General features: G+C 30.4%; 5 protein-coding genes across 8 annotated transcripts; 3 read left to right on the top strand and 2 right to left on the bottom strand.

The window, feature by feature from the left end:
* Window positions 1-225: 225 nt before the first annotated feature.
* Window positions 226-3,745, top strand: Arp1 (Actin-related protein 1). The gene is made up of 7 exons (XM_003699576.3): window positions 226-387; window positions 686-750; window positions 1,194-1,520; window positions 1,590-1,899; window positions 2,059-2,232; window positions 2,323-2,385; window positions 2,459-3,745. The coding sequence occupies exons 1-7, from the start codon at window positions 340-342 to the stop codon at window positions 2,600-2,602; spliced, it is 1,131 nt and encodes a 376-aa protein (XP_003699624.1). The 5' UTR covers window positions 226-339; the 3' UTR covers window positions 2,603-3,745.
* Slu7 (Pre-mRNA-splicing factor Slu7) lies at window positions 3,732-6,021 on the bottom strand. The gene is made up of 5 exons (XM_003699572.3): window positions 5,644-6,021; window positions 5,299-5,570; window positions 4,904-5,227; window positions 4,540-4,837; window positions 3,732-4,461 (listed from the first exon to the last, which is right to left on the bottom strand). Exons 1-5 carry the CDS (start codon window positions 5,869-5,871, stop codon window positions 3,859-3,861), a joined length of 1,725 nt encoding a protein of 574 aa, XP_003699620.1. The 5' UTR covers window positions 5,872-6,021; the 3' UTR covers window positions 3,732-3,858.
* A 569-nt stretch (window positions 6,022-6,590) lies between these two features.
* On the top strand, window positions 6,591-9,095 carry Fbxl7 (F-box and leucine-rich repeat protein 7). 2 transcript variants are annotated; one of them, XM_003699571.3, is made up of 3 exons: window positions 6,591-6,744; window positions 6,831-6,939; window positions 7,193-9,095. In XM_003699571.3, the coding sequence occupies exon 3, from the start codon at window positions 7,206-7,208 to the stop codon at window positions 8,520-8,522; it is 1,317 nt and encodes a 438-aa protein (XP_003699619.1). In that variant the 5' UTR covers window positions 6,591-6,744; window positions 6,831-6,939; window positions 7,193-7,205; the 3' UTR covers window positions 8,523-9,095. The 2 variants fall into 2 exon arrangements, with proteins under 2 accessions (XP_003699619.1, XP_076394817.1); XM_076538702.1 differs by having other exon boundaries at window positions 6,633-6,744; window positions 6,818-6,939.
* A 392-nt stretch (window positions 9,096-9,487) lies between these two features.
* On the top strand, window positions 9,488-11,131 carry LOC100877570 (rhomboid-related protein 4). The gene is made up of 2 exons (XM_003699570.3): window positions 9,488-9,621; window positions 9,726-11,131. The coding sequence occupies exons 1-2, from the start codon at window positions 9,499-9,501 to the stop codon at window positions 10,344-10,346; spliced, it is 744 nt and encodes a 247-aa protein (XP_003699618.2). The 5' UTR covers window positions 9,488-9,498; the 3' UTR covers window positions 10,347-11,131.
* shtd (anaphase promoting complex subunit 1) lies at window positions 9,794-18,525 on the bottom strand. 3 transcript variants are annotated; one of them, XM_076538682.1, is made up of 21 exons: window positions 18,389-18,525; window positions 17,842-18,300; window positions 17,693-17,763; window positions 17,505-17,620; window positions 17,158-17,424; window positions 16,691-17,084; window positions 16,433-16,622; window positions 15,950-16,355; window positions 14,905-15,885; window positions 14,576-14,829; window positions 14,253-14,511; window positions 13,678-14,181; window positions 13,397-13,601; window positions 12,995-13,315; window positions 12,695-12,923; window positions 12,415-12,620; window positions 11,991-12,330; window positions 11,721-11,913; window positions 11,271-11,609; window positions 11,075-11,203; window positions 9,794-10,977 (listed from the first exon to the last, which is right to left on the bottom strand). In XM_076538682.1, exons 1-21 carry the CDS (start codon window positions 18,410-18,412, stop codon window positions 10,892-10,894), a joined length of 5,973 nt encoding a protein of 1,990 aa, XP_076394797.1. In that variant the 5' UTR covers window positions 18,413-18,525; the 3' UTR covers window positions 9,794-10,891. The 3 variants fall into 3 exon arrangements, with proteins under 3 accessions (XP_076394797.1, XP_012141170.1, XP_012141180.1); XM_012285780.2 differs by having other exon boundaries at window positions 11,271-11,913; XM_012285790.2 differs by having other exon boundaries at window positions 11,271-11,913; window positions 17,505-17,617.
* Between the last annotated feature and the right edge of the window lie 751 nt (window positions 18,526-19,276).

Here is a 19,276-nt window from a genome sequence, read left to right as displayed (position 1 = left end):
TATTAAATATGTTACAATACTATAATGCATATTTTAAAATTTGAATTATAATACATTATTTGATGTTTCATAAGAATTAAGTAATTGTTATATAATGTAATGTAAATAATATAACAATTTATAATTCTTTGTATTTATATGTTGCATCCAAGAGCTCAAGTGAAAATTTAAATGAACTATTGGCAATCCTGTTTGTAACTAGCAAGGAGAAGTAATTTTATTTCGTTTAGCTGTCAATAACTCCCTTCAGACTTCACCAGAGAATAGGTGTGCGCCTGTAGGGTTACGATTGTGGTTTTTCAAAGTTTTTACACAAAGTGGTGCAGTTTTTAAATAATTATGGAGCCCTATGATGTGATAATTAATCAACCCGTAGTTATTGATAATGTAAGCAATGTATTAAATTTAAGAATTATTCAATTTTATCATCCTTTATTCTGGTGTGTCAAATTCAATTCTACCATAATGTCGGCTTCTAAGTAACGCCAAAAATTTGTCGCTTTCTCTTTAAAATCTGAAATATTATTCATATGTTGTAGTCTCTCTGCATTTTTTCGTATTATTGTTGGTATATCGGTTTTTATACGGTTATGACATTTTAATACTCTTTTATAAATAAAATTATTTATATTATTTAAAATCAATAATAATATTGTTAGTATAATATTAATTTTTACATCTTTAGGGTTCTGGTGTGATCAAAGCAGGTTTTGCAGGCGACCAGATACCAAAATGCAGATTTCCAAATTAGTAAGTGAACTTAATTAATATTCTTTGACAGTTATTGCTTGGAGGTTACTGTTAGGTGTAAAATAGCATTAAATGTTTTGATTAGTTTTTAATTACTTATTAGTATTTGACAATTTTTTGTTAATGTGCACATTTATTTATTTAATTCTTTAAAGATGATACATATGCTAGAACATATTAGAATTTCTACATCATGGTGATTTACATTTGCATAACAGATTTGACAGTGGTTTGTATTGATACAGGAATCAAAATGCTATTTCAGAACCAATATGACACCAATTATTTGTCAGTTGTAGTATGTTAGCATCAGATCAAACAAGTTGTTAACAATAAGTTATGTGCCCACATAATAAAATATCAATAAGATTTAAAAAATCTGTAATCTAAGGTATCCAAACAGTTATGTCTCAAATTATTTAAACAAATATAACTTTTTATAGTATTGGCAGACCCAAACATGTTCGTGTCATGGCTGGTGCTTTAGAAGGAGATCTTTTTGTGGGGCCAATAGCAGAGGAACATCGTGGCCTTTTGTCTCTTCGTTATCCAATGGAACATGGAGTTGTTACAGATTGGAATGACATGGAGAAAATTTGGTCTTATGTATATAGTAAAGATCAATTAGCAACATTTAGTGAAGAACATCCAGTTCTATTAACAGAAGCTCCTCTTAATCCAAGAAAAAATAGAGAAAAAGCTGCAGAAATATTCTTTGACACATTTAATGTTCCAGCTTTATTTGTTTCAATGCAAGCTGTTCTCAGTTTGTAAGTATTTGTTTTATAGAATAATATTATGAGTGAAGAAATAATGCTGTTATTATTTAAATATTATAGATATGCTACTGGACGAACAACAGGGGTTGTTTTAGATGCTGGAGATGGTGTCACACATGCAGTACCTATTTACGAAGGTTTTGCTATCCCTCATAGTATTATGAGGGTTGATATAGCAGGACGTGATGTTACAAGGCATCTTCGACTTCTTTTACGTAAAGAAAGTATTAATTTCAGAACTACAGCAGAGTTTGAAATTGTTAGAACAATTAAAGAACGAGCGTGCTATCTTGCTAGCAACCCTCAAAAGGAAGAAACAATTGAAACAGAGAAATTTCAATATATATTACCTGATGGCAGTTATTTGGAGGTAATAGTTTGGTGTATATTTAACTTATAAAATTTTAAATTATGAGTTTATTAAACTGTCTGAATAATTTACATGCAACTAATGATAACATGTTTCAAATTTACATAAATATATTTATATTTTATGATGAATACAGAGTATGATATTTATTTACAATAGATTGGTCCAGCACGATTTAGAGCTCCTGAAGTGCTTTTTAGACCAGACTTGATTGGAGAAGAATGTGAAGGACTTCACGAAGTGTTAACATATTCTATTCAAAAATCTGATTTAGATTTAAGGAAGGTACTATACCAAAATATTGTCTTGTCAGGAGGATCTACATTATTCCGTGTAAGCATGAAATTAATCAAATGTATTCCTGTATCACTTCTTGTTATGATGAAAGAACAAAGATACTATAATGTATGTTTTATGTATTAGGGGTTTGGTGATAGATTGTTATCTGAAATTCGTAAAATGGCACCAAAAGATATAAAAATTAGGGTATGTATAATGTATCACAAATTTTACTTCATACTAGAATGTTCCTTGCTAAAAATATTTTCAATCGTAATAGATATCGGCTCCACAAGAACGATTATATAGTACCTGGATTGGAGGATCCATTTTGGCTTCGTTAGATACTTTTAGGAAGATGTGGATTAGTAAAAGAGAATATGAAGAAAATGGGATAAGAGCAATTCATCGCAAAACATTCTGAATTTAATTTAGGGAGATGTAAGATGTTATGTCGAATAATTTAAATACAACATATAAGTAATGGCACACTCGGCACAAAAGAATGAGATGTACCGTGTTTACTGTGCTCTTTGAATGCTTTTAATATTGCAATTTCTTTTAAATCTGCTTTAACTTTCCTTTCTAAAACTGAAAATATATTCCAAGGGATCGTAAAGTATAGGTACTTAACGAATTCAAAAAACAGAACAATATTTATTAATCTGAATAAAACTTAATATACAATCATTCATTAAGAATTGTTAAAACATTAATTTATTAAGATTCCTTGGAAATGTACATAAAAGATTTCTAAGGTTAAACATATTTTATCTTCTCAAATTCAATGTAATTAAAAAAATTAAACTCTATTTAATTATGTCTTTCTGTAACATTAAATTAAATTCTTCGTTTTTTAAATACTATAGTTACAATTTATATATTTGTTTTTTTATTATTTATAATTTTGTTATATCTGATATGTTGAAAAGACCAATTAAAAACAAAGAGAATAGAACACTTTGATTAACTGAATTAACATTATAATAGAAATAATGTAATCTTTATTTGCAGTAACAATTTTGCAAAGTATTTGTAAATATGTATGCTTTGGTAAAATAAATCTATAAACACTTTTCACATATAATGGTTACATCGATTTTTATAATCAAGCGGTAATGATTGCATATTCATACTTCATACAATTTCATATGTAATAAATAGAATGTAATAAAATAAGTAGTAAGTTCTAAAAATTTAAAACCATTAAAGGTGAGTTCATTGTAAAGGTACTAAAACAAGGGATTAAAATATTTGCCTAAGTTATTTATATTTTATCTGTGATAAAATGATTGAAACTTAGTTAATTAATCGTACTCTTATTTGTTATTCTTCAAATAAATTTTTACATTTGCAAATGTTAAGTTCATAATTGTTGAACATCATATTTTCATATAGCATTGAAAATATTTTTTTCAACAGTGCAGCTATTTTTAAATATTTTAATATTTTGCATGTACATCACAAATTGTATCGATTACGAGCATTGTATAATTAATATATGTAATATTGTTCACTTTAATAACTGTATCTTAAGTTATAATAAAAGTACATTATTTATTATTGACGTAAGTTTTATTAGTCAAATAAAAATATTATTATAAATTAAACACTTATGTATGTACATAGCCGTATAACGACCTAGAGGAAACGAATCTTATAACAATTAATGTTTTCTAATTATTGATTAAGAAATTCCGCCATGGGATCATCATCACGTTTCCGTTTCATTTGGAACGCTTCGATTTCATCCATTGTTGGTCTTTTTACTTCGTACATACTATTATAAGGACGCTTCCTTTCATCCATTTGCATTAATCTTTCTGCTTCTTTCTCGTTTTCTTCCTCTTTTCTTAACGCCTCTTGTAATTTATCCTGTTCTTGCATCTTAGCAGCTTTCTTCTTGTTTTTTCGCCTTTCCTTTTGCTTCTGTTTTTTATTTTTTCTCTTAGCAGATTTTGACTTTCTTATAGTTTTTGATATTTTCTCTTCTTCATCAGATGAGCTATCACTACTCGTCGATTTTTCATCGGACGATTCTGCTTTTTCATCGTCGGATTTTTGTTCCTCGTTTACGATTCTTTTATTTTCAACGATTGATGATTCCAATGCTCTTTTACCTGCTTCTCCGGTACAATACGAATTTTTTATAAAAGAATGACAACATTTGTATCCCCATTTGCCTGCATACCAGTAAGAACCCCAAACAGATGTATGATTATTTGGAAATACATCTTCTTCATATTTTGACCGAATCACTTGTCGGTCTTGCCCTTTAATAATCTGTAAGTAAACGTGTATTATAAAAGTTGCTAAAACTTACTAAATTGTGATACTATAGAAAGTTGCGGATTTACATACTTTTCCATATCTTGAATATTCTACATATTGCTCTGTTTGTGCTAATAAAAGGGATGGTGGAGGAGCATCCAGGTGTTCTTCTCCACCATATCTATTTATTATACTATCGCGAGCTTTATCTTTTAGCTCATCGCGTTTTTTATCATATTCCTGTTTTAATAACTCCAGTTTTGTGGGTTCAGCAAGTAAATGAACATCAACGCCCCTTTCATGAGCTTCCCATGCAAACAGTTGAGCATTTGCATGTTGCTGCGTATCTCCCGAAAAACGTGCAAAATTTTCGCCCTTGTAATCCACTCTGTAATTCAATACAAATATTTAGATACGCTTTAATCATAAAATCAGAAATTTGTGTGATACATACTCTCTTTCAGTACCAGCATAAGGATTATCGCGCATGGATCTTGTTTTAGGATCATAGTATGCAGAATTTGGATCCAAATTTCTTAAATATTTTGCAGTGTCTTCTCTGATTCGTAAATTTCTAACAGTGATACGCTGCTTGGAATCTACCTTTGTTCCAGGCATATCAACTTCATCAACATATTTATCTTCATCCTTATCTGAATCTTGTTCATCATTTTCTTCTGCATTTAATTTTTCTGCACGCATTTGTCTTTTTGCTTCTTCAATTTTCTGATATTCTTCAACAATAGCTCTATGCTGAGAAGGATCATATCCAGCCCACCTGTATTAAACAAATAATTAAAGATGCATTCAACCTAACAAAGCAATAATTAATTATGTAATTTATATTACCTATCTCTTTTACCATCATAATCCATAGATAGTTCAGGTTGTGTAAATTCATCTGGAGCAATGTTTACATTTGTATATTTTGCTCCTACTTTACGTGGACGTTCCATACATTCTTTCCTTTTGTGAGTCATTGCTCCACAATTTTCACATGCACCTTTACGGTACTTTGATGCAACTTTAGAATTATCTACACCCCGTTTATACCATTCATCTATACTACTGTATTGCTTCTGTTTTTCAGGTTGTGGCCTTTGATGTTTTAAAGTAGGTCCCTGAAAATATTTTTAACTAATTAGACGTTGTGACAATAATGATAATAGTAGTGTTAAACTAAACGATAAGTACCTGTGCTCCAAAATACCATGGTGTAGCACTAATATATTGTGGAATATGCGGATTAATGTCTTTTCCTTCTTCATCTACAGCTGCTGGTGCTGTACCAGCTTTTCTCGCTTCCTCTAATTCTTTTGCTTTCCGCCAATCTTCCCTGCTTTTCTTCCTGGGCTCATCTTCAAAATTACTTTTACTTTTTATGATTTTTGATACAGGTACATTAGTTAAAGTGTTAGCCATTTTTATAACATATTTCTTTATTCACAGAATAGCTGAAATTTATTTTTATAATGTTTTCTTCTTCCGTATTACAAAGAACTCGGATAATTTGTACAACTAACCAAACATACGAGGCAATTAACTAATTGACAGAAAACATTCCATGAACTTAAGAATACATGGATTGTAAGCTTAAACTGAAAAAGCGAAATTAGCTCCAGCAGTTCGTATTACAAATTTTGATTGGCTACTTTTCTGCTCATTTTGTGTCGTTAATAATGAAAATCTACAGATGATTAATTAATGCAGATTTCTAAGTTAATAAGCAAACGTATTTATTTTTTAGTATACATCAGATAAAAAATTTCAAATTTTTAATTTGGATTTGTATTATTAAATTATAGCCAATCAAAACTAGGCACCAATTTGTATTTAGTTAAGGAGAATTTACAAATAAAACTAAATCAAAAGTACCATATAGATAATAAACCTGTATATGTATATCTGTTTTTCGATAACCATATTATTCACATTTTTTTAATGTATATTATTCTTTTATTTTGCATTATAACATCTACAAATAATGTTTTTGAAATTGATCATGTATGATAATTATTGTACGTAACTGAAAGTCAAATATCTCGTAATTCTTAATTATAAATTATGAGTTATCCAAAACATGTAAATAAAAATCTATACAAAAATAATGCTATAATGTTAATTATGGTATTGTATTAAAAAAAAATCTTTAATCACAATGTTAACCGATGAGAATCGCCTTAATAGTACCCATTTAAAAAGTGGTGATTTATCGACAGTATTGGGCCTTTATGAATAGCATGTATCAAATCTGATACTTTCGCTGCAATTTTTTTGTTCAAAGAATGTAATTAAGTGAGTTATAATATATATATTAATTAATATTTTAAAAAATCTTAGTATATTTTAACTTGATTATAAAAAATAGTTACGATTTCCAGCTGCTTCAAGAATTGGAATGTACGATCAAAATGGAGGCACTGCCTAATAGATCGATATTGTTCCATAATGTCACTTATTATTATTGATTTTTCTACTTGTCGCACACTTGTAAGTAAATATTTATCAAAATTTGTATGATACGGAACATTGTACTGTTTTATTTATGCACTAAGATAATTGATAAATAATCGATACGCCCGCGAAATTTAAGTTTTAATGTTAGAATTAAAAAAAATGTATATAATTTATTCACTCTTTTCATATATTTTATTTTTCAATATCCTATATAGTAATATTAAATAATTTTTAATAAATTTTACGTACAATTTATAGATAAATCTTTATTTTTTTTTTAATTTAGAATAGAGCATGGAATGGATGGATCATGTCCACTTCTCCTTCCATCCTTTGGGGAAAAGAATAACTCTGAAAGGGAAACCGCATATTCATCTCAGAAAGTGGGTGTATATAGACCAACTTCGGATGCCGTTGATTTAGGGTACCATACCTTAGACAATAATGCATGTCGTTCTACACCTTCATCAACTGTTATATCTGCCCCAATTAGACACCAAACTCTGTTGCAACAAAAATGCATTTATGTCACTGATTTATGTCAGTTAAACGATACTTTATTATTGAAGATATTTAGTTGGCTAGGTACAAGAGATCTCTGTGCTGTAGCTCAAACTTGTAGACGTCTTTGGGAAATAGCATGGCATCCGACTCTCTGGAAAGAAGTAGAGATACGTTATCCTCAAAATGCGACAGCTGCATTAAATGCTTTAACTAGACGAGGATGTCACACGCATATTCGTCGTCTTATACTCGAAGGTGCTGTAGGATTAGCTGGGATTTTTGCCCAGTTACCATATTTAAGTTTAACTTCTTTAGTTTTACGACATTCCCGACGTGTTACAGACACAAATGTCACTAGTATTTTAGATAACTGCATACATTTGAAGGAACTGGACTTGACTGGATGCATTGGTGTAACAAGGGCACATAGTCGAATAACAACACTACAATTGCAGTCATTGGATCTCAGTGATTGTCATGGTGTGGAAGATTCTGGTTTGGTCTTAACACTTTCTCGTATGCCACACATTGTCTGTTTATATTTACGACGATGCACACGCATAACTGATGCCAGTCTTGTAGCAGTTGCTTCCTATTGTGGCAATCTACGCCAGTTATCTGTTTCTGATTGTGTGAAAATCACAGATTTCGGCGTACGCGAATTAGCAGCACGTCTTGGCCCATCATTGCGTTACTTTTCAGTAGGTAAATGTGATCGTGTATCAGATGCTGGTCTCCTAGTTGTTGCTAAGCACTGTTACAAATTGAGATATTTAAATGCTCGTGGCTGTGAAGCACTTAGTGACAGTGCTACTTTAGCTTTGGCACGTGGATGTCCACGTTTAAGAGCTCTTGATATAGGAAAATGTGACATTGGTGATGCAACTCTTGAGGCCCTTTCCACTGGATGTCCAAATTTGAAAAAATTATCCTTATGTGGTTGCGAACGTGTAACAGATGCTGGATTGGAAGCATTAGCATATTACGTGCGAGGATTGAGGCAACTCAATATTGGTGAATGTCCTCGAGTTACATGGGTTGGATATAGAGCAGTAAAACGTTATTGTCGCAGGTGTATTATAGAACATACAAATCCTGGGTTTTCAAGTTGAATCTTTTAAATTATTTTTTACCTACATTATTTACAATGTATTTATTAACAACATTTGTTTTAGTAAATATCTAGATACTAATTTGTAAAAAGATAGCTATTTAGTAATTGTGAAACAAAAATATATATATTATATGTATGTAGTGAATTACATATTGTACATGTATAAGTATGTATGGTAACGTGTGTGTAGTGCATTTATATACAAAGTACCCCAAATTTTTCTCGACAAAATACAAGAAAACATTCTGTAGGTAAAAGTAAAATACTATTCACTGATATTTTGAAATTAATTGTTCAGATAAAGTTACATATATACTGATAATCTTATAAGTTTTCAGTACTTCATATAAAAATGTCAAACGATTTAATGTTTTATGATTTTCAAATCTGAATGGCTAATCTTTTCCCTAATTTTATATGTAGAATAAATTCTTGCACTTTGTTGTCAAAAACTTAGGACACCTTGTATATATTTATTCATGTGTGTAAACTAAAATTTCCAAAAATTGCTTCCCGCTATTTATTGATTTTATAATTTAATAATGCAGAAATAAATCTTAATTTCATGTAATTTGTATAAAATTTATTTTATAACGTAATTAGATGAAAGCACGTGTTAAAAGTTGATAGCGTTTAAAATCGATGTGGTAGCTCTTGATTGGTGAAGATATTATTACACCTATAAATATTATGCTGAATCTGTCAAACGAAATAACCTGTTGAGTACAGCAGTTACATCTCTGACACGAGGCAGAAATTGTCGCAAATGTGAATGGTAATTATAAAGTGCAAAATAAGCAACGTATAAAATATTTCTTTAGCGTTATCTTTATTTCAGTTCATTTTCATATATTCTAACCTGTATTTTAAAATAAACAATACAATTTTAATTTTTAGGCAGTTGTATAAATTAAATAAAGAGGTTTGCTGAAAAGAAATATTAAATTGGTTTGTTTATAAATTTGTATAAAATAATGAGACCTATTCAAAGGAGGCAACAAGGTCTGCAATATGGCATTTATTTGCTGTGTTTGCAAGCTATAAATTTTGGTATTGATAAAATTCCACCAGCTACTTTAACATCAATTATTCTACAAGTGAGTATTTAGTCATAATCTACTCTGTACATAAGTGAAAATAATATATTCGCATATTGCAAAATACAAAAGTTCTGGAACTAGAAACTATTGTTTCATTGTAGGTTCTACTCTATATTGGTTTAATAAAAGTTCCATGGAATGCAGAGGAAGTATGCATATCCACAATAAAAATATTTAAATATCGTGATTGGAAATCTTTTATAATATCAAATTTTGAACATGGTTCAGATATGCACTTGTATTATAATATGGTATCTCTAATTTTAAAGGGTTCGTATTTAGAACCCATGTATGGAACAATGAATTTTGTTATTTTGTTGGCTGTTCTTTCATTTGGGTGCAGTGCTATGTATACATCTTTGGGTTATGCCTTAATGCAGTTAACTGGAGATTATGGATATTATACCCAATGTGCTATTGGATTCTCTGCTGTTTTGTTTGCATTAAAAGTTATTGTAGTTTGTGAGGAACAAGATAGAATTCATGATGTTGGGGGATTACGTGTTCCTAGTAAAATTGCTGTTTGGGTTGAATTGATATTGATCCATCTTTTAGTCCCACAGTCTTCATTTGTAGGACATCTTGGAGGTATTTTAGTTGGTTGTTTATATTGTTATACTTTTGTTGGTGAAATGATTGATAACTTAATATATACTATAAGTGGTACACCAATTATACATGAAGAACAGTTTTATAGAAGACGAAGTTTAATTTCTAGATAAAGTTTAGGATAAAAACGTTGAAAATAGGTACAACTTTATTATTGAGACTGTAAATTCAAATCGATTTTAAAAATATTTATTCCTATAAATTAATGTTATTTAAGGTATCACTCATTGGCCTGAAATATCATTGAAGTATCATTTATTACAGATGCAATTCAATATTTTTAGTACCAAATAAAAATTAACATACAAAGACTTGACATCTTTTGTAAAGATACTTATATAATATGTATATATGTACATATAAAAACGGTAAAATTGTATTTTAGATTATTTTATACAATAAACGCTATTTATTACAATGTATAAAATAATAAATTAATTTTCCATTAATATAACTGTTAACTTATTTACATGTTATGGATAAATATTCCTACTAATTTATTTAACTATATGTATTGTACAACAAAACAGATTGATGAAAATCAGTCTATGTTCTCCACATTTTTCCATGATGAAATATAAATATAATTTAATTCAATGATCTATTCAAATACATTACACAAAATTAATTTCAATTGCTTGAAGAGATACTAACCTAACTAATACGATTTTAATATTTTATACAATTTACATAGGGTAATATTAGATATTTTAAATCTATTTTCCGGTTTTAATAACAATGTCACTAAAAAGGGAAACAATAATAGCATTATAGTAATGATAATAATAATAATGTAAATACCAGTATAAAAATATATCTGTAAATAAAGTAAAAAACTTACGGACTGTTTGGTAATCCATTTTATGGGGTATATCATAAAATACAAAATATGAGCACATTTTTCGTAATAATGTTATGTCACCTTGAATACTTCCCGTAGTTAGATAAGAATTAATATATGGCGTTAATTCTGTAATATAAAAAATTATTATTAGCATTAGCATTAGTATTAAATTAGTGTCCATTTTAATAATTACCATGTTCCCAGCTGTCCATAATAAAGGAAATTTTTTGTTGAATTGCAAGTACACTCTCTGCACTAAGCAGTGGATTTCTATTTTCTGTACAAGGTTTTTCCAACATATAAGATGAAACAAGTTTTATTTGCCATATAGAAAAACTGTTTGGTTCTTTTTCTGAAATCTCCAAACTTTTCAGCAAAGTCACCCACAAGGGAAGAAGACTCACTTTGTCTTTTATTACACATTCGTAAACAATTATAGCAAATGCGTGTAAGAATTGTTCTTCAAATTCCGACATATCAGAATACTGTGTTTCAGATTTATAACTATTGTCTTTTAACTCAGTTGATAAATCTGCAATTTCCATTTTTTCGTTATAAGAATTTGACTGTTCATTCCAACTACCACTTATTTTTTCAGATGTATCGCTTAAGCTTTGAGTCAAATAGCCAGAACTGCTTTTACCTAAACTACCATGAGATTGCATTTTTAATTTATTTTCAGTTTTAATCTTTTCTTTTTTAGGCCATTGTAAGAAATATTTCACTATATTTAAAACAGTTTTATCGTTTGTGAACGAGGTTACACATTCCGGGCGGGCAGCCCATGCAATAACATTTTCTGTTGTTAATGTTTGGGCGATTAAACTTCTGAAACCCTAAAATGAACAATAATAAATATTAGTCGATTTAATTTATATTACATTATTTTCTATAATGTATTAATAATGATTACATGAGGATCCTCTATGTACGGTAAACAGCCAGCTCTCTGTTTAACACTTAAGGGTTCGCAATTTTTAAGCACACTTTCTAACTGTTGCCAATTGTGATTTTTTTCAAAAACGATTTCCCAATATCGATCATCTTTTAGTTCAAGTTTGTTAATGTTGCACAATTGTGGTAGTAAACACGGCGCTTGAAGTACTACATCTTGTCCCTCAGCTTCTTTTTCTGATGCAAAAGTTAGATGTACCATCGCATAGCAATACTGACCACTGTCAATGTCTCTGGGTAAGATTACGCGTGGTTCAGCAGCTAATACATACAGATGTCGTAATGCCTGTAAATGATATCTACAAACGATCAATTAAATAAATTATCGCAATATAAATAATACTGTAAATAATTTTATATAAATAAATTGAATCGGCACTAACCTATTATCATTACTGTGTGTCGGGAATTTTGGGAAAAGAGAAATTATAAGAGCAGCTACTGCACTGGGGCTGTTAGAAAGTGTGTACTTTCCTCCTCCAAGAAAAAGAAGACCGAGAGCCATGTGCGTTGCTAAATGAGATCCATATGTAACTACACTGCTTGCTGGTCCTACACGAGTTCTTATGTGTCGACATATTCTCATAATCTATACAATCAGAAGATAAATAATGTATTCAAAGAACATATGAAAGTATTAAATAATACAATTATTAAATGTACCTCCAAGTTACCCGTTCCTGCCATTACAACAGCAGCCGAAAGTAAAGTAACATTTAAACAAGTTTCAATGGTTGATTTTCCAGCTAATTCAGCAATAGTTTTATGGGACAATGCCGTAAACATCTGAGCATAATTATACAAAGTTTTAAAAGCATTCTTATTAGCAGTGCCAGCATACTTCAAACCTAAAGCCATACAGGCACCCGCAATTATGTTACAATAAGCCTGGCTGTAAATTAATTAACATTGATTAGTATTGAAAGTAATAATTATTATATTATATAGATTCTATGTACTAACTTCATGGTTTCCAAATCCACGCTTTGCGCTATCTCAGAAGTTGGTTTTTGTAATCTGTATTTGTAAACGATATTAGGAACATGACTAGAAACCCAAGATTTCGTTGGTTCAATTTCATCCCAAAGGATAAGTGACTTCGCTAATATTCGCAGTAACAAGAAATCAGGTCGTACAAAATCTAATAAATATTGGGTATCAGGAGCTTGCATCCACTCAGCCACTGCTCGATTTCCCGTATTAAAATACATAAGACCTAAAGCTATGGTAGCTCCTGGACTTGTTACATCAATATTTATCGAATCACCTTCTCTTATTTGATAACTGCAATTGTAAAATGGGAAGAATAGAAAAAGAATCAAAAATTGTAGAAACTTTTATACCAGAATATAGAAATATGTCTACCTAGGTGATTTATATTTATCTTTTTGTGCACCGGTAAAAGGTCTAACGTGTCCACCAACCATGTAATAATGTAAGGTATCTGGTATGTTAGCTAAATCGGATCCACTTCCACATCTTAAGACCACTAAACCTAATGCTAAACCTGCTGCTAAAGAATATGATTCTCGATCCACACAATTTTTCATTTCTGGGCCTGGTGGTCTACCTAGATATGAATAATTTAGATATAAGAATATAGTGGAAAACTAATTAATAATTATAATATGTTATTGAATAGTTACCAATTTCTGATAATAAAGCATGGGAAATGTGTCTATGAGCAGTTCCTTGATACACTAACCCAACTCCCATTAACGCAGCAACTTGAACATTTTGTTGAACATTTAATTCAATGCTTGTTGGCGGTAACAATGTTTCCACGTGTAGAGATAAAAGTTTGGTCATCGAAACATTCATTGTACCACGATGAGTTGCCGACAATCCCAAGAGAAGACCAACGCTAGTAGCTTCGTGGCATTCAACTAAATATTCATACATACTAAGAGGCGCTAAATTTTTTAGGTGTCCATTTAAACCAAGAGCCATCAAGAAACCTGAATGTTCAATGCCAAACTCGCCTTGCTGTTGCTTATTGTATACTATCCATGTTGAATCGATATTCGACGCATCCGGATGAATACGAAGACCCGCAGCTACACCATTATGAAATAATGGCCATAAATTCATGTTTGGGGGAACATCTATATGAGCTAATTCTATAGTAGTTCCGCGAGGAGGTGCTTTTCCTGTGTGTGTAATAACAATATTTTATAACTGTCAAACAATTTGATCAATATAAGTAACATTTTATCTGTACCAGTTAAACAAAGCCGTGGGATTGGTAGTTGTTCCGTGATAATAGGAGTTGAAGTTCTGAGCGTAAACATCCCTCTAGCTACTGGAAGTGCCATTGTTCTCGTACATAGTGCATGCAAATGTTTCTCCTGTTCTTCTATGAATTCATGATCGCTTACATCTGGCCTTTGTACTATTGCTATTCTCACTGGTTTTGATGAATTTAGAAGTTTTCGCACTTCTGCTATTCTGTGATCTTTATTGAATCTTAATTTCAGTACCTTGAAAAAATGATAATTAATATATGCAACTAATAAAATGTTAAATACAAATATAATAACATACAGCATCATCAAATTCCATGCCATCATCTTGTTCAGGATCTTTGATAGAATAATTTTTTCCTTCATTTTCCATATGTTGATTTGATGCAGAAGACTGTATATGTTTGTCTAACGCAGCCAAGTCTTGGCGGTCCACTAATTCATATGCCTGCATTGGCCAATTTGATGGAGGTCGCTCTCTACATCTGTGCATTACATCTTTTAATACTAATGATACACCGGGAGGTAACGTTTCAAGATCCTTTTTATTCATACCTGAAGAGAAATTGTCATGAGATTTGATTTCAATGTAACATTATTAATAACAATACTCAAAATATAAAAACTTACCCATTTCATGATATAATAATACTATTCTATCTATTGCAGGATATTCAATTTTTTTTAATAATTCCCTTTCATATTTATTTCCACCTTCTTGAAAATCTATTCGACTTCCAATTGATATTATATGTTTCACAAATTTATCAATTTCTAATATGTTCGTCTTATTTTCATTTGCTATAAGTGCCATTAAATAAATTATATTTTTTGTCTTTTGATTCACTTGGCTCAAATAGGGAAACGGCGCTACTTCCACACAATTTAATAAATTATTCAATGTTTCAAATATGTTGGGTGGTTTTGACGGTATGTAATTTGGTATAGTGATTTTTTGTAAATCCGCTTCCTTGATTTGAGATGAAAAATTTAATTGACAAATGGACGGAAAATCGACAAAATAATGATGAGTGTACATATCAAACCTTAAATCTGAACTTAATTGATAAAGCAATTGTGCGAGTAAAGGCAAGCTTTCTGACATTACAGAATTTAATTTTAATTCTTCGTATAGAAGATGCAAAGAAAACAAAACAAGTGGAAAATATGGAAACAGAATGGATTGCACATTTATTTTCCCTGCATTATTCGATTCTACGGAATTTGGTATCGACATTTGAAACGTGCTTGAAGTTTTCTGAAGACCAAGTATATTTGAGATAAAAGTTTGAGAACTTCCACCCTTCACAAGATTAATCATATACTTCCAATCGTCACTAGAGCCAGAATTATTTGTTTTCTGTTTCTTTGGCACTACCATAGGACTATTGCGTTCAGCAAGTTGATCTTTCTCGTGCTTTTGAATTAATTGTAGTTTTTCGACTTCATATCCCAATAATGTAAATAAAACTATTAAAAAAAGACACCATTCTTGTTCTGGTGAAAAATCTTGAGGTCCAGGAGCATTTCGAGCACCATACCATTTTACTAGTAATTGCATTGCCAAATCCTTTTGTAAGACACTTCTTAACGTTTGCAAACATTTAGTTACTGCAAAAAGTTTGGAACATCAATATATCATGATAATATAATATATATATAATTTTATATTTACCTAAAGGTGAAGTACTCGACGTCGGTAAAGTTATACGAAAGTAATTTTTACTTCCATATTCCAATGTAACTTTATTTCCGACAGTTTCTTTTAATACAAGAAAATTTGAGTCTATTAAAGAATTTTCTAAAAGGATAGGTGGCCTTGCACAATTACCACTTACAGGACTTAGTAAGTGTAATCCTTCTTCGAATTTAATGTCGTGAGAAGCAACATAGTTTTGAGAAATCAATGAACTTCGTCGTGGAAACGGAGAACCTAATTTATGGTTATTACTAGATAAAAAATAGTTACACCCAGTCAAATTGGGAAATATGCCTGTCACGTGTAACTTGCCAATACAAGTTACACCAGAATATAGTACTACTCCATTTGCTAAATCCATTGTTGCTATCATATGTAAATTCTGAAACAAGGTAACTTATATTTCATTTGTAACATTAACTACATATAACAAAAATATGTTAATATATAAATACTAACTGGTACATTAACAGCATCCTTAGCTACAATACTTGTTACCATACCAAAAATAATTTGTTGTTGTTTGTTGGTTTTTTCAAGTCTTACTAAAAAGAGTTGAGATCTATATGGAGCTAAATAACACAAATAGCTTTGACCTACGAGATCTGACGAGAGAAAAACCTTAGACGCTCGGCAAGATGCAGTATCCCTTAAAAAGATAAAAATATTTATGTTAACGCTGTTTTGCCATAACGATTACCTATCCGTAATACCTACTTTGGAATTCCAACATTTTCAGTCCAAACATGATCAAGACAAATTTCAGGATACAGAGGTTTACTTGGTATAATAATATCTTGTAATTGCATATTGTTGAAATTTCCAAAAGGACTATTTTGTGTATGACTCAATGCAGTAGTCATAACTGCTTGATGTAACCTATTGTGGTGCATAACTGAACTACCTGATGCACCAAGTAATGGTGAGAAAGCAGAATGAGTAGGAGATTGACAACGAGAAATAGTTGCCATTGGACTTTGAGATCTAGAATGTTGTTGCTGTTGTTGAGATGGTGATGGTCCTCCAGAACAGGTAGTTGTATAAGATGTTCGAGAACTAAATGGACTGTTTGAGATTCCCAAGCCTATACTTAGTTGTGGATTTGGTACTCCTAAAGTATAAACATGCTTCTTATCATAAATGATAATTACATAAATTTTTTAAATCACGGTTATATAACTTACCAAATATACTTAAATGTCCTTTATTTGTACAATTTTTATTATATGAAAGATTACTTCCAATGTTTAATGAAGATATACTTGAATGATTAAATATACTAGGTGTAGTATCATTACTTCCACAAACTATCTGACATTCTTCTGCTAAAGCTTTACGTATTTTATATACAGAATGCAATCCAGTCTTTGCATCATATATCACAGCCAAGGATGGTTCAGAACTAGTAAATAGAATTTGTTGATTTGAGTCATACATATACGATATGTTTCCTGTAAATATTAATTGCATATGTATTGAACTTTTCTGATTTTTATTGTAATAAAAAAATTGATGAAATTTATAACAGTACCATGTTTAATAAGTACAGGACAAATTTCATCCAAAGGATGCATAAGAGAAAATGCTATTGGTAAATTAATGTCATTATGCGATTGTAATCTATTCCCATCTAGTGGCATGTACCTGCTAATAATATAAACACAATATTAGCACATTTAAATAAATTAAAATGTTTATTTTTCATTTTTAAAAACAAACCTTATTTCAGTTACAGGCACTTGTGTTTTCTCCAACAAAATTCCATATTTTGTTGGCCAAACAGCAGATACCTAAATCATAATCATATAATCAATTTTCTAACACAAGATTGTACATGGATTTTCAAAATGTTTTATTTGATTTATCACCTGAAATTGTAAACTAGATACATAATCTTCTCCAGTTTCACTAAACACTTTAAGAGTATATGAATCAATTAAACAAATGCATTCTACTGTTTTATTATCATTTTCCTCTTCTTCTATTTCTTTGGCTTTTGATGAACGATCAGGTATATTAGCATGGAATTTACACCATAGTGCATGTTTAATATCTGTTTCACAAGTATAACTTGTTTGCAATACTCGAGTAGTTTGGTTTCCCTTTGAATGAATTGCAATTTTGCCTGAACAGTATAACTCTTCTTCACCACATGTATCATTCTCACGTACAATCCAAAATTCTCTCGGTAATCCTTCTGAGATATTTACACGACTAAATTTTTGTAATAAAATACTATCTCCTTCAATTTGATTACTTAATGTGTGCTGATTAACTATTGATTCAGGATGTCGTAAGATTGTTTGTCTTCCACCAGGAATATATTCCTTTAAAAAATATATTAATTAAGTAAATCAATTTTTTGTGAAATTATTCAATAATTACAAATTTTAACCTAAAAAATGTTCCGCTTACCACCGGTTCTGAGGCGGCAATCATTTTCTCCCTAGTTTCATCCAGATTTGCAGACTGTAATTATTAAAAGCTGAGAAAACAATAGTACTTGATATTTATTTCAGAGCGCTTTTTGGAATCGTTTGTGAATACTTTTGTAAATAAACTGTTAAATGGTTAGTCGTTGTAAACATCGCCATATTCATATCACACGAACTTCGTACCACCACATATCAAGCGTTCAAGTATATGTATTGCACTTTTTTAATACTCTGTTCTACAAGAGAAGAAACTAACTAGACCACATTTTACGCCCCCTGGCGCTTAGGGAAGTTACGAAAGTGATGCTTTCCTACAGTCTGTTTTTACTTTCATGATCATATACATGGTGAGAAAAAACGAAGAAATAGCAACAACAGGTGATAGTAGGATAGATGTACAATTATAGTTGTACAATTATATTCGTAATTTGTACAATTTACGAATATTAATTAACTTTTGTTTGATGAGTTTTGAATATTCAAAAGTAGTTTTTCATGTAATAAATGAAACATACTAACATTAACGAGTATTCAAAATCATAAAACTTTCTGTGCCCATGGTATATATATTTTCGGTATCACATCATCATAATTGCGCTTGCGTATTACCATAGATTATAGAGTATATAAAATCAAACTCAGTCGATAGGAATAACGAAGACAGTTCCTCTTTTCTCAGAACAGAGAATATATGTTATATCTTGTTGAGCTGCGTATATATTGGCGTTTCTTTAAATATTTAGTGTTTTAATGAAAATAGAGAATCTAATGATCAAGAAAATAAATGTAGTCAAAATGTTTATGTGTAAAACGTTGGTTTGTTATTAATTTTTACAATTCTTAAAAATTGTCACTAGATGGTACTGCA

Source organism: Megachile rotundata, chromosome 13, assembly GCF_050947335.1.
Source record: "Megachile rotundata isolate GNS110a chromosome 13, iyMegRotu1, whole genome shotgun sequence".
Classification (NCBI taxonomy): Eukaryota; Metazoa; Arthropoda; class Insecta; order Hymenoptera; family Megachilidae; genus Megachile; species Megachile rotundata.
This window is presented reverse-complemented; position numbering and strand designations above follow the sequence as displayed.

Coding starts and splice junctions, on each gene's coding strand:
- Arp1 (XM_003699576.3), top strand. CDS start 340: ATGGAGCCCTATGATGTGATAATTAATCAACCCGTAGTTATTGATAAT. Junction 751..1,193: donor AAATGCAGATTTCCAAATTA/GTAAGTGAACTT, acceptor AACTTTTTATAG/TATTGGCAGACCCAAACATG. Junction 1,900..2,058: donor CTGATGGCAGTTATTTGGAG/GTAATAGTTTGG, acceptor TATTTACAATAG/ATTGGTCCAGCACGATTTAG.
- Slu7 (XM_003699572.3), bottom strand. CDS start 5,871: ATGGCTAACACTTTAACTAATGTACCTGTATCAAAAATCATAAAAAGT. Junction 5,228..5,298: donor TATGATGGTAAAAGAGATAG/GTAATATAAATT, acceptor TGTTTAATACAG/GTGGGCTGGATATGATCCTT. Junction 4,462..4,539: donor AATATTCAAGATATGGAAAA/GTATGTAAATCC, acceptor GTTTACTTACAG/ATTATTAAAGGGCAAGACCG.
- Fbxl7 (XM_003699571.3), top strand. CDS start 7,206: ATGGATGGATCATGTCCACTTCTCCTTCCATCCTTTGGGGAAAAGAAT.
- LOC100877570 (XM_003699570.3), top strand. CDS start 9,499: ATGAGACCTATTCAAAGGAGGCAACAAGGTCTGCAATATGGCATTTAT. Junction 9,622..9,725: donor TAACATCAATTATTCTACAA/GTGAGTATTTAG, acceptor GTTTCATTGTAG/GTTCTACTCTATATTGGTTT.
- shtd (XM_012285780.2), bottom strand. CDS start 18,412: ATGATTGCCGCCTCAGAACCGGTG. Junction 17,621..17,692: donor GTGCCTGTAACTGAAATAAG/GTTTGTTTTTAA, acceptor TTATATTATTAG/CAGGTACATGCCACTAGATG. Junction 15,886..15,949: donor GTCGAGTACTTCACCTTTAG/GTAAATATAAAA, acceptor AACTTTTTGCAG/TAACTAAATGTTTGCAAACG.